A 14600-nucleotide genomic window follows, 5' to 3' on the forward strand; every position below is an offset into this window, starting at 1 on the left:
GCAGGGTATACGCCAAATACAAGCTCCCTCCATTTATTTCTGTCCTAGACTGTCCTTCCAAGTGAGCTTCATCTCTCTCATGTCTCTTTCCACGCATCTCCTCCATGTTTCCAGTGGCCTACCCCTGCCTCCTGCTCCCTGTGAATTTCACTGCAGCGACTGTCTTGTGATGTTTCCGCTGGGCTTTCTGAGGGCGTGTCCCATCCGTCGCTACTTTCTTAGTCCCATTTCTACTTCTATATCCTTTTGTCCTGTCCTTTCCCACAGCTCTTCATTTCTTATGCTATCCTGCCACTTAATTCTTAGGATACTCCTCATACATCTGTTGATGAAAGTTTAGACTTTATTCAGTAACACTGTACACCAGGCATTGTTGTTTTTTTTGGTGCTTTTTTTATTTTGGCCTTCTCACTGTTACTAGATTCTATTTGCAAATGTTTTAAATTTGCCATTTGAGTCTTCCAGTGTCATGTGTGCCAAGGCAGTAGCACCACAATTTCATATTTTCCTGAACGACCTAAATTTGCAAATTTCTTTAAAAATCATGAATTCAAGTTGTGTGTGAAAAACCCCCAACATGGTTTGCAGTATTCTAAGCCAAATAAACACAGTGAAAGGTACACAAAACTTTCTTTACAGGAATATTTTATTTGCTTGTTTTTTTCCTATTTTAGCAAATGGAATTATCCAGTTGCAACACCAGGACAAAAATGACCAATAAGCACAAAAATGAAGAAAGTCACAAAAATAACTTTTCCCCCCAAATAACAATACACTCACATGGTGTTTATACGATTTATCACAAGCAGAAAGGCCAAGACATATTCGAGTCATTTTTATATCATTAGACACAAAGATGAGCCCCTCGCACAAAACATTCAGAGCATTTCAATGCTTTTGCAAAGTTCAGGAAAAAGTAAAAGCATGTGACAGCAATCAGTTCATGACATTTGCTGAAAACAGGAACAAACAAGTCGAAATAATGTCAAATATATCAAAGAACACTACAGCTTTATGGGTATTGTTTCCGTGACCTTTGACACAATGGAGGTACAACTATCTTACAAGGACTAGTTCGCAAGAAAGTCCTTGCCGATTGGGAAAGTCAGGAATGAGTCTTAACCTTACTAAACAAAGAGGTTGAGATTTGTTTTAAGAAAACATGAGAAAAAGCATCCCGAACAACCAGAGATTTAAGTTTACAAAAAAGATATTATGTCCACTACTGCATCCATTTCCAAAGCATTATAATAAATATAATGTGTGTAAGTTTGGGAAAAATGGAAAAACGATGATCAAAAGGATTCTGGGAGTAGAGAGGCGGGGATAAAAAAGGGATAAGGAAAACTGAGAGGGGAGAAGCTGTTTTGAATCCTCAGAACTACACAGGGGAAAAAACCCAACTTTTTTAAGTTATCAAGAAATCTACACCCTCATAAATCTGGCTGGCCTACAAACATCAGCTTCATTATGGAACTTCATGTCATTGTTCACTGTCTATCATACCTGATAATCCTTATCCCCATATGCACACTGGTTTACCAAATGCATACACTATTGCATAACACCATGAGTACAGGCTGCTTGTTCAGTGTGATCAAACTTGTAAGACTATATATCTAAAGTCAAAATATGCTCTAGACAGACAAATAGGCAGCCATACATGCACCTGTGAAGTTCAGGACTCACATATAGTACGAGCTGTAGTGCCAACATACGGTACCATTAACACTAGTTTTATTAGCTCCGTGAATATTGCACCAGTATAGAGTTGAATTTGCAAGTATTAACATAATGGATATAAAGAAAAACAAACTATCGATACAGAAAGCATACGACTGAGCCACTCACACCTGTACACTCACAAAACTCAGTAGACAGATAAATGCACTTAAATTTTCATACACTACAAATTGTGTTCATTATTTTAAAAAATCAAATTAAAAATTAGTTTACAAATTGAATATTCCTACAACACTGGGAGGGAAACGTGGGGGAAAAGTGCCAGAATGTAGTCCAGATTTACATCAGCTTCGTCTAATTAGAACCACTAGTAAGCAGGCATTCTTTCCCTGCAACACAGCAATAACATTAAGCTGAGTCAGCATAGTGATTGCCACATTTCTTCTGGGCCAGAGCAGGACTAGGACAACATTCACACTGACAGGACTCAGCAGGAGCAGATAACATTAGAGCACCCACCAACCATCCATATCTTCAACGCAATTCCTCTACACAAAAATAAAACAGAAAAAAATCCCCAAAAGGACATGAAGCGAACACAATGCCCTCTGTATGACCCAGGCAAAACACCCCCACAGCACGAAAAACATGAGGGAGGGGGGAGGGATTACGAAACGGCGAACCTTCGGAAGACTGGGCAGTTTCAAATAATGACTTGTAAATTTGAAACCATAGCAAAAAGAGAGAAGCAGAATTTGGCCAAACTCATACGCTTATTCCTTTAACCCTCTGAGCCCTGGTTCTCCCGAGCCAACAGGAAGCATGGACCTGAGCCTCCCTTGAGTCAAAGGCTCAACTTGCACATCGGAGTGTTTAAAAGATAAGAGTAGCACAACCTCGGGTTCATGGGGTTAAAGAAAGGAACACCAACACCTGGTCAGCCAAGCATACGCTTTTCTCAAAAGAATAGAGGGACAGCATGGTCAAACAGGTTTAAAACAAGAGCTCCAACAGAGAGAAATACTTAATTCAACCAGACATGTACAACTGTTCCCTAACTGTTCTCCTGCTTGTAGCATGAGACTGTAAAAGACTACACCCGTTATCACTATTCAGTATATAATGAGCTTAGCATTTACAGCGGAACATTAACCCTTTCAGTTCTGATTCCCAGAGTGCAAATGACTAGTGCACCTAAGGCTCCCTTGGGTTGAATACTACATTTACACAGCAGCATGATGACGCAAATGCTCAGTGCTGCACGCTCAGACATATGCTCCCGTCTTTTGGATTAAGCCCCAGCCAATTCATTCTCAAAGCTTCAAGCGCAGGCTAAAGGAAATTATAGCAAAGGAACTGTGCCAACTACGTCCAGTCAAAATTCTGACGTACATATAGATAACACACATGCCAGAAAGTTACCCTGTAACACGTCTAGCACAACTTCATTTCATAGGAACAGATGGCAAGGGAGCGGGGATTTGACAGAAATAGCTCATTTGTGCAAACAGCGAAAAATAGAGCTATGTTTGACCTGTATCATACTCGTTTAACTAACATAAATGAAAATAAATAAAGATCACCTAAGAAACTAATGAACAGCCCATCTGATCTGGCACTCTTACATCATTCTCGTCAAACTCGAAGAGACAAATTAAAAAAAAAAAGGTAAATAAAAAAACTAAGGAGTTGGTCGCGTCTTTATCTGAGTGGGGGAGTTGCGCCTGCCAGGGAGGAGTCCTCCTCTCTCTCGGCCGCATGTTGCTTCAGCTCCTGCAGGGTGTGCACGAAGCCAGACCATTCGTCTGACTTGGGGTTGGCGATATGCTGAAATGACGATAATAATAATAATAGATTGCATTTATACAGTTCTTTATCCTATACTAATATAAGCTCTGAGCCCCTAAACAAAGTGCAGATGTAGGTGTAAGCAAGGGAGTTACGGTTGAGCCACTCACAATTCATTTTAAGTCTCAAACAGATACATTTCTTGATTTTTGTTTGAGTAATGAGGAACAAAGACACTATAAAAGTCATTTAGCACATGGAAATAGCAAGACAGACAGACAGAAACAGTAGACAGAAAGAAAGAAGTATGATCTCCCAAAGGTGTCTTCAACCATCCACACTGTCAAACAGATAAGGACCACAGTAATAGAGAAAGAAAAGAAAAAAGAGCAGACAACAACAGGGCATCCATCAACAGTCATACTTCTCACATACAAATCACATGTGCTTTCCAAAAAGGAAAATAATAATAATAATAAATAGCATTTGTATAGCGCATATCCCCGCCCAACAGCAGGCTCTTTGCGCTTTACACTATATTATTACCCCAGCAGACCATAGAACACTCTGAAACATTCTCAGCTTCCCGGGAAGCATGCAGTGCAAGCAGCCGATTAAGCGCTCAAACACTAACAAACTGACAAGATCTTTCGCTGTCTATAGCTGGGTACCCATTCCCACCTGGGTGAAGTGAGGAAATTCGTGTAAAGTGCTTTTCCCAAGGACACAACATCGGGCCCTTGACGGGATTCGAACCCACGACCTTACGGTTGCGAGTCCGACAGCCTAACCACTAGGCCACCGACGCCAAAAAGGAAAAGCAAGTCTTGACTCTAGAAGAACATCACAGAGCGCCTAAATCGACTACGTCCACCTCTTTTTGCCTCTTCCTCCCAACCCTTTCATTAAACAACAAGAAAAGAAAAGAACATGCTCTGAGTAATACTATGGTTAACTTAAAAATCATTGAATAAGATACCAACAAAAATAGTTAAATTAATGTCTCTGATTTAAGGCAAGCCCATAATCTAAGCAAAACATGAAAAAAAGGAAAAAAAACCCCTAAAAAATACTTTAACAATGAAGAGGATGGGAGGGAACAAAGTATTAGTTGAGACATGTGCAGAGAAAAAAAACCCAGACTTTCAATTTTTGAAAAATCTGATTCCCTCGCACGACAGGCGGGCAGGCCAGCAGCTGTACTTACCTCTCCAACGTCAAACAGATGTATTCTCCCTGTGTTGTCGCCCACACCGATATGGTGGCCACTCTGGTGCCATCTGCACTGGTTAAGGGCCGGCTTTCCGTCTATGCTCGCTGACGCTGTGGGGACCTACAGAAAAATTATCAAAAGAAGAGGGGAATGAAAATTTTGATAAGTTGACTTTATAAGTCATTCAATGGGATTAATTTTGGGAAAGGACATGTTTTGTTTTGTTTTATTTTCTTTGTATCTTTTTAGTAAGCAGAATCACATCCACTCAATACTGGTCATTTAGTACAGAGAAAGATCAACACAGATAGACAAAAACACAGGGAAAGAAAAGACGAAGGACATGCATTGACAGGTCAACTTCAGAAGTCTTCCAATATGAATAAGGAAAAAAAAGAAAAAAAAAGAAAAAGAGTATAAATTCATTTGACCCGAAAAAAAGAAAAGAGAATTTAAAACATCAAAAGTAAGTAATAATAATTATAATAATGAAGATCATTTCTATAGCACCCACTCCCGTGTAAACACAGCTCTAGGCGCTTTACATAAATGCATGTAAGAACAATATTCATGCACGCGACACACACATACGCACACACACAAATCCACACACTCATATACCCACAAACACACACACATAACACGCACACACACTCACGAACACATAACACGCACACATGTGCACACACATTTATGCCAAACACACACACACACACACACACACATCTACTTGCTTATCACACGCACACGATTACATATCGTCACGAAATGAGCATAAAATAATAGCTAAATAAAAGAGTAGCTGAAGAGACAAAGTACCTCAGTCTCATTGTTGAGGTTCCAAAGGTCCAGTCTTCCCTCCCCGTCCACGCTGGCAAAGAGTGCCGGGTGTATGGGCGACCACCTGACGTCGTACACATAGTCGTTATTGTCCTCAAATGAGTGAAGATGGTACGGTTGCTGTGGACAGAGACAACATGATTGTGAACATTTTAGTCAACACCGACTTAGTTTGAGTTTGAGAGAAGAAAAGCACATCAGTGCAATCATGGTCTTGTAGTCTCAGGGAAAAAGTATCTACAACTCATCGCTTTCCTTGGATGCTCTCTGAAAACATATTATCTTGACCAGTTCTCATTGTAAATTTCATTTTTGGTCTACCTCTATCTCTTTTCCATTTTATTAATAATTTTTTCTTTCTTTTAATTTTCACTTTGTAGTCACACAGCCAGTAGTGCAAAACACCCCATCTGGTCATCCAGCCATGAGAGTGACTGCAACAGACTACAGACTTCTCGGGCCTGTCGCAGAATTGCATCAAGAAACCGGAACAGATAATTTTCACTGTCCAATTATTGTGGAAAGTGACCGTAAAGTGTTAAGCAGCCATCTTACCTTGATGCTCCAGAGCTTGATGGTCCAGTCAAAGGAGGAGGTGAGGAAGTAAGGGGAGAAGTCCACCTGCCCGGGCACGCAGTGGCTGTCGATGCCAGTGAGGGGACCCTGGTGGCCCTCGTACACCTCGTTGATGCCCGCTTTGCTGCAGGGGCAAGGACAGAATGATAAAAAAAAATAATTTTAAAGCATAGTTTCTTATCATTTTCATAAAAGTTGTTTGGTTGAGAAAAATTAAGAACATAAATACAATAAAGGTCACTACGTGCAAGGGAAAAGCAAGACAGACAAACAGACAGGAACAATAGAGGGGAAAGAACAAAAGTAGGCCCTATCAGTGGCACCCACTGACTACTCACCACAAGAATTGAACACACTAATAGACTCAAAAAAGATATTTTGGAAGCAGGTTTCATCTTTTGCTACACTACACGCTCTGTAAAAAGGATTAGAATGAAAGATGTTCCAGAAAAAGACACAAAAAGTATGCCACCTTGTAAAAAGTACTGTAAATGTTTGATGCTCCCCCTCCCCACCTTTTCAAATCAATACAATTTAGACCATTTGTGAGAAGAAGAAAAAAGAAGAAAAATACCAAAAAAATACAAAAACAGGGCGAGCAAAAGAGGAAGAGTCCCCCTCTCACCTCCCATGTCTGCAGGCCGAGTAGGTTGCACACTCCTCAGAGCCCACGATGAAGTTGTTGGCGTCCCCGGACAGAAAGCTGAAGCAGGTGGCAGCCACGGGTTTGTTCTGCCTGGACTGGAGCTCCATGCTGTCCTGTAAGGGGGGAAAAAAAGGATTATAAATGTTCCACATGTCCATTGACACAATTTAGATCAGGGTTGCCAGCCTAGGTGACATGGCAAATTGAAAATTTGGGTGGGTACTGGGGGATCACCCAGGTAGTGACAGTTGCTATTTCATGCCCTGCTTGGCAATACATGCAGGTGGAATGTATGAACACTTAGTTCAGTTTTAGTAAAAAATTTACGACACTTGCCACACAATAAGGTCATATAGGTGCCCAAGATGAGAGGTGTTACACGAGAGTAACAAACAGAAAATAGAAGGAGGAAATAGAAGGGCGACAGATGTTTGATAGGAAAGAAGGAGCAAACCACACCAGAGCACCCGCCAATCACCCACAAATTTTACCCACTTCAAGGTGCTGCTGGCTATAAAAAGGTTGACAAGCACTTTAAGCTGCAGGCTTCTTTGACACTGCCTGTCAGGGTGGGCTCACCAAGGTTGAATGGAATTGCTACTACATAAAAGCCTGGGTCTGTACTGGTTTTTTAAAGTTTTAGTAAGAGTTTTATGGCACTTGCAACACAATAAGGTAATACAAGTGCCGAAGATTAGAGGTGTTATAAGAGAGAAACAAACACAAAAAAAAAGGAGGGGAGATAAAGACGATAGATGTTCGATAGGAAAGAAGAAGCAAACCACACCAGAGCACCCGCCAACCACCCACCTTCTGTACTGTTCAAGACAACACTACAGCAAACATAACTATACAAATCACACTTATTTTCATTTTAAATTTGCATCACGTGGATGATGGTTACAACTGCACTAAATTCTTGCAGTAGTGTGTGGCTGTTACCTCTCTTCACTCACTCAACCCTTGGACTTCATTTCCAGGTTGTCAGCTCTCCCTAGAGATTTTTACCATTTTTTGAAAAATTGAAAAAAATACTAATACCAAAAAAAAACCCAACTAAATTTCAACATATCCTACCCAGATGTGGTACACATTGTATTCAAACCTTTATTTTGTGTATTGAAAATTTGAAGGCAAAATATGTCATAGTTTTTATGCAATACCGCGAGGAAAAAAATCTGTATATAGAGTCAAAAAATAAACAGAAAGCGAAAAAAGCAAGTGCGTTCAAATTCCGCACCCCCTAACATGGTTCACAACTATAGCTTTCTTTTTTTCTAAATTTGGGCTTGTACATAGTCATAGTCTGTTTCAAACGAAAAATGGTTACTCTTCCAATCAGGCTACAGTCTGCCTCAAGCAAAATTAGTGTTTTCGGTCATGAGAGCAAAATTTTCTATACTGACACTGTCAACGTTAGGGTAGGAGCGTTGTGCGTGCATACCGATATCATCGGCGCTAGGGCTGGGTGAGTTAACTCTCAGTACCCGTTGTGAAACATCTCATAACAGCAACCATTAAAAAAAAAGTAACTATACACTTATGAGTTTGTTTTTTTGTTTTAGTAGAGGTTTTACAGCGCTCGTAACAGCATAAGGTCATATGAGCGCCAAGGGGTGGATGTCAACAGAGAGGACCTGACAGAGAATCAGACTTATTCAGTTCACCTCTCTGGCTTCAACAGCACAAAGTCTGCCTCGACTATCAAGGCACCCCAGAAATAACGGGTCACAAGAGTGTGACAAACATACAAAAGAAGAAGAGGGAAATTGACAATAGTAAGGATTAGGAAAGAAAAAGCAGCGGTTCCCTGTTGCAGTTCAGGCACAGTTATGAGCATGACATTGATGAATCAGCCCATTTACAATTACAATTCTACTGTGCATAAGAACTCGAGACGTTAATGTCGTCCCCCCCCCCCCCCGGGAATGGCCTTAAGACACTTCAGTCAGTAGCACCGCCCCCGGGGTGTGTGTGTGTGTGTGTGTGTGTGTGTGTGTGTGTGTGTGTGTGTGTGTGTGTGTGTGTGTGGGTGTTCGTGCGCGCTTATTGAATTTACAAGCAAGCTGACAAATTGAAAAAGTAAAAGAAGTAAAGAATCAGCAGTTGTCTTAACCCCCAGTTAAGAAAAACTCCTCTTCACTATTATATCAATATTTTGTACAAGAGTATGTGGATAAAAAAGAAAAAAAGAAGATAAACACAGTATACAAACGTGGACACAGCAGGCAGAAGTCCTTGAACGCACAAAACAAAAGAACATGTACAAGCTACACAAAAAGGCAGGACATGGACATGGCAGACAAGCGTCCAGTACCTGTGGCTGAGAGAGCATGTCCAGGCTCCAGGAACAGACTTTCCCGTCAGTGGACACTGAGATGAGGTTGTGGGCGTTCTGGGTACCCACCACGTTCACGCAGTATACTGGGTGCTAGGGACACATGGGTAGGAGGGGGGAGGGGAGAGAAAGGGATGGGGGAGTGGGGAAGGGAAAGTTGTCACATGATGTGATATACAGGATGGTATAATAAAATTTGGATGAACAGAAAGCATGTGTTGGCGTGAGTGCCATCATATTTGTGAGTGTGTGTGGTATGTGGGGATGAGTGCTGGGTGTCTGTGTGTGTGAGAGGTTGAGGGGAGCGGGAAAGAGAAAGAGAGAAAGAGGGAGGGGGAGAGAGGGGGAGGGTGAGAGAGAGAGAGAGAGAGAGAGAGAGAGAGAGAGAGAGAGAGAGAGAGAGACAGAGAGACAGAGAGACAGAGAGAGAGAGAGAGAGAGAGAAAAATCAAAGTGGGTGGTCAAAGGAAAGGTAATGTAGTCATATAGATTTCAAGAGATGGAAAGAAGGGCAGATAGGACGGGAGGGAAGAAAGAAAAACAATGAAGAGGAAGGTAGAGATAAATGAAAAGGGAAAGAACAAGGAAGGGCGCCAAAAAGAAAGGCCGAGAAGGAGGGGAGGTAGGAAGACAAAACTGGAGCAGAAGAGGAAAAAACGAGAGAAAAGGGGAGGGGAAGGAAGGAAAACAATTACAGAGAGGGAGGAATGGAGAAAGAAGTGAACTGTGGTTGCCAGAAAAAAAGTCAGAAAAGCACTGCAGAATAAAGAAACATCAATAAAAGTATTAATGTTGGCGGCAAAAGAAACGCAAGCAGCCTCTCAAGGCAATCAAGAGTTAGTGGGGGCAGGTGTACAACTTACACTTCATGATGAGACCAACAGAGTAGTTTTAAGATTTTAAAGGAGGGAAGGAAGAAAATAAACCCAAAGTTCGGGAGACGAATAGAGAAAAAGAAAGACGAAGAGGAAGGTAAAGAGAGAGAAATCACAGTAGCATCTAAAAAAGAAAAGGCTTCCAGGAAAGAAGCATAGATAAGAGTGAAGTCAATAACACAGGGGGGGTGTGTGTGTGTGAGAGTGTGTGGTTATAAGAGTACAACTTACAGTGTGTGACGAGGCCGACAGAGGCGTACGCTGAACAGGAGTCCGCTTGAAGACCCGGTTGTCCCACAGCACGATGCGGCCGGAGTACGTCCCACCAATCACCAGGTTTGGGTGGAACTTGGCGAAACATGTCGACATCACTGACGACTGGAGGTGGTGATGGTAGGCAGGTGGGTGGGGGACGGGTATGAACAGTAAAATTAATTAAGAACAGCAGTTTACCAGCCAAAAAGAGAACATGATTATATTTTCTAACAGTTTTGCTTTCAGTAAAAAGAGAAGCAAGTCGACATCACAGACGACTGGAGAATGGGGAATCAGCAAAAGCCATTCTTGAAACAGCTTTGCCTTCCTGTTTATCTGGTAAAAGCATGATAAGAACAATATTTTGTTCTGTATGCTTCCCGGGAAGCTGAGAATGTTTCGGAGTGTTCTATGGTCTGCTGGGGTAATAATATAGTGTAAAGCGCATAGAGCCTGCTGTTGAGCGGGGATATGCGCTATACAAATGCTATTTATTATTATTATTATTTTTAACTGTAAGTAAATTAAATCTCCACATCTCCATTCACAGAATTTAGATAGTCTAGGAGGTGAGCTGCTTCCACCTTGCCAGTCTGGACCAACCTGGGCAGAATAGTATACAAATATTCCAGGAGATGTTGTTGTTGTTGGCGATCCAGTAGCATCTGAGCGTTAACTCTTCTGCATGATGCCATTCGGTAATAGTTGCATGTTTGTTCTAATTGTTGTCTTGAGGAGTAGAGGCAATTAGATGTGTGGGGTAGCTTGGGAAGAAAACATCCCCTTAAATCAGTTAGTTTTCTACAGAAGAACAGATGATGTTCCACTGTCTCCGAGGGGTAGTTCCAGGAGATCAAAAGAGATACTCCAGAAAAATTCTTTAAAGAACCTAACCACTGCACCACATAGATACTATTCCAATATCTTTGTGCTGACACAGCTAGCTATTCAGGTTTGAGGCTCAAAATGTAAAGATAACTAATTCCAAGGACTTATCCAAGAACCCAACAATCCCAAAACAGCAGCAGACCCCCTGTGACAGCAATAACCTCGAAGTCATGATATCACATTCTGAGGTGTGGCATCACGTGGTATTCCCCCTACCTGGCAGTGGAAAATGTACTCGGGCGCCATGTTCTTGTACTTGAGGTTCCAGATGAGAGCGACGCCATCAGGGTCGTTGGGGGCATCCTCGTTAGCATTGTACGAAGCCACCATCAACTCAGGGAACTGAAATAAAGGAAAAAAAAAAATGAGAACTTTGTTGGGATTTCTAAAAGGAAACACACCCATCTTCAACAATAACTAAATCTTTGCTTTTTTTCCTTCCCCTTTTGATGAGAAAGACATTTATCTTTACTGGTTTCAAACATTTTGCCAAAAATGTGCTGTAAAGCAATACCTTCACGTCCTCGATTCAGCTCTGTAATTAACGGGAGGAGCTACCCTTGAGGACCACTTTCTATGTTTGTTGCCCGAGATCAAATCTAAGTACACATATAATTTAGACATAGTAAAATCTCTTGATACGTAATTTTATTTTGGCATAGCTACAACGGTTGCTATGGAAACGGCCGCCATCTTGAAATTAAACAATGAATTTGAAATCCCTAAGGCTTTCTTATTTACAGACCAAATTTGACCAAATTTGGTGAGAGTATACCTGAACCAAACCCTATCAGAGTAACAGCAAGTTTTTTTCAATACGTGCATAAGAAAAAAAATTATGAGAATTTTCCCAAAGTATAAAAAAACTTTTTCCAAATTTAGGTTGCGTAATCGCTTGCCAAAGGAAAAGTGTTACTTGTTTCGCAAATATCTTTCTGTTACATTGATGGCAGCCTTGCCAACTATGTTTCCTGAAAGTTTCAAGTCAAAAGGATAAAAACTAAGGAAGGAGTAGGGAAAAAACTGCACAAAAAATACATTTTGCAAAAACCGACAATAATTGTGAAAATTCACTATATATCCATCCTCATGTTTTTAAAGGCAAATTACCTGTAGAATAAAGTCTTTCTCAATTGAATCCATGCTATTTTTAGACAAAAAACTGGTGGATCTTCAAAAATCAGCCAACATAAAATGTGCATAGCCTGACCCAAAAACTGCAAAATCAAGGGTCGCTCCTCCCCTTAAAAGTACACAACTGGTGAATCAAACAAATAGCTTTTTTCTCAAAGTTTTAAACCCTTTGAGTACAGAAAACCTTTTAGTCACAAAGCACCTCAAATGCACATAACCAGTTGTGGTCAGTCCAGCAAACAAGTACCTGTGGTGACCAGTCCATGCTGGTGATGATGCGACGTCTGGACCACCTCTCATCGTAAAACTCCTGCTGAAGCTTCAGCTTCTCGCCGGCCAGGAGGTCACTGGGGATAAGCATGTGTTCAACAAACTTGAAGCTTTAAAATAAAAAAACAGGAAGACCTTGTCTTATGTCCTCATTGATACAATTTGCCTTGCACCCCTACCCCCCGGAAATAAAGGCGTGAAATTTTGTTTCAGAATAGGACACATGCATGTTCATTTGTCACTTCACTTGAAAAATTATTGACTTTCCAAAAATGTTAATTCATTACAAAATTTAACTTTTTTTGCAAAAAGTGTCTCATTTGGACCTCAAAGGTGTGAAAAGTAAGAGACATTGTGACAGAAAGTCACTTCTATTACAAGACACTGGGCAAAAAATCTATGTCGGGAAAGAGTACATCGACTTGAATCTCTCTACATCTTCATGAAATACAAATTCACATCTTGTCATCTCAAACACACAAAGACAGTAGATTTTTAAAAAATATTCTACCACAAGCTTCCAACCTGGTTAAATAGACTGACTTACAGATTTACAAAGTTTCACAATGATTTTCTCTAACTTTTTAACCTTCAAAGCACTATGATCCCAACCGCTATTTTTTGGTCACATGTGTCTTTTTCCTGCCAGTGAACATGTCAACAAAAACTCTCACCAATCACCCACTCTTTTTCATGATAAACAACTGGGAAGCAAACCCATTTCACAGGAATAATTTTAAAAAACTAACGAGGGAATCAACATAGCTGCCACTCAGAAATTTTTAAAAAGGAGGAAATTCACGCGAAAGCGTACGCGCGCTCTCCGAAACCAGTGAAATCCAGAAGCAATATATACTGGAAAATCTAGCCTACGGTTTTGGAAGGGAAAACTGTCATATTGTTAACCATAGGCAACTGAATTAAAATGTATTTGAAAAAAACAACAACAAAAAAAACAACATAAAGGCAGTAAGTTGACTAACAAGAATTCGAGTCAATTTGACACAGTTTGGACTTGGTGACTAAAAATCTAGTGTTTTTTGCCAGCTGGTGTCTCATAAAAAGATTTCTTTCACTTTAAACGTGTACATACATAGACGTAGAGCAGTATCGGATCAAGGATACACACACTCCTGTACAATTGCGGTCCCGTTTGCACTTAGTGCCCCTGTAGTGTGTTTCTTATTTAGAGATAAACTGAATTAAAATTATAGCCTAGGCTACCTAATCTAGATCTAGATATATCTAAATATGTGAGGCGTGCTGACAAAATGAGTTACTTGTCGGATTTTAGCTCTATGGAAATTAATACATCTACTTTAGAGGTGGAGTTTGTACAACTTGTGAGTAAGGAATGATAAAAGACACGGTAGACTTGAACAAAATGGCATTGATTAAAAATCTGTAAATCTGACCAGTGTCGATTTTTGGCTTATATCTCCGTTCTTGGATTGCGAGAAGTAACTCATTTTATCAGCACGCCTCACATATGTGTAGATCTAGATTATATCTAGAGATAGATTTTCTAGCTCTAAATCTAGATTCACTTCCGCAGCAGCCACAATAGCCGTCATGTAAACAAACGGGACCGCAATTGTACAGGACTGTAACAGGAGTGCCGCGGGCCGCGATTTCTTTCGCAAAAAACAGCTAGTTCAATTTTCTAATGAACTTTTCAAGTCGCACACCGGCTGCTTCTTTCTCATTCCAGCTCCTTTTATTTTTGCATTCTGAATCAATTTATCTCGAATTTCCGCCAATTTCAATGACAACTCGGCGCGCTAACGTCCCGATGCCCGATCGACACTGTGTTGCTCCACAACAATAAACAATGTGAAACTAGCGCTGGGCCTAGAAGAACAGAAGTAGAAAGCTACGGGCGGACATGCACAGACCGCGTTTTCGTCTCTCTCCCGGTTCAGTGTTTTCCGCGTGAAAAAAAAGAATGAAATTTGCGACCAAGAGCGGTCCAGCGGAGGAAGGAGGAAAGTTGCGGGGAAAGCTAGATGTAGCGGAGTTTCCGCTATTTAGAGGGAAAGTGGCAGCTATTAAATCAATTACAGGCTCAAAAGAGAAGCTAACCAATTTCTCGAA

At 40.8% G+C, this 14600-nt stretch overlaps 1 protein-coding gene across 11 annotated transcripts in view; it reads right to left on the minus strand.

The window, feature by feature from the left end:
• Positions 1-628: 628 nt before the first annotated feature.
• LOC101850266 (cytoplasmic dynein 1 intermediate chain 2) overlaps positions 629-14600 on the minus strand; it is a 39168-nt gene continuing 25196 nt past the window's right edge. For all 11 annotated transcript variants that reach the window (XM_013085641.2, XM_005103862.3, XM_013085646.2 and 8 more), the window contains 9 exons: positions 12484-12583; positions 11319-11444; positions 10191-10337; positions 9064-9177; positions 6726-6859; positions 6080-6224; positions 5504-5644; positions 4679-4804; positions 629-3510 (listed from right to left, as the gene is read on the minus strand). In XM_013085641.2, the coding sequence (XP_012941095.1) occupies positions 3385-3510; positions 4679-4804; positions 5504-5644; positions 6080-6224; positions 6726-6859; positions 9064-9177; positions 10191-10337; positions 11319-11444; positions 12484-12583 (1159 nt within the window). In that variant the 3' untranslated portion in view covers positions 629-3384. The remainder of the gene's footprint in view (positions 3511-4678; positions 4805-5503; positions 5645-6079; positions 6225-6725; positions 6860-9063; positions 9178-10190; positions 10338-11318; positions 11445-12483; positions 12584-14600) is intronic.

Source organism: Aplysia californica, unplaced genomic scaffold (genome assembly GCF_000002075.1).
Source record: "Aplysia californica isolate F4 #8 unplaced genomic scaffold, AplCal3.0 scaffold00393, whole genome shotgun sequence".
Lineage (NCBI taxonomy): Eukaryota > Metazoa > Mollusca > Gastropoda > Aplysiida > Aplysiidae > Aplysia > Aplysia californica.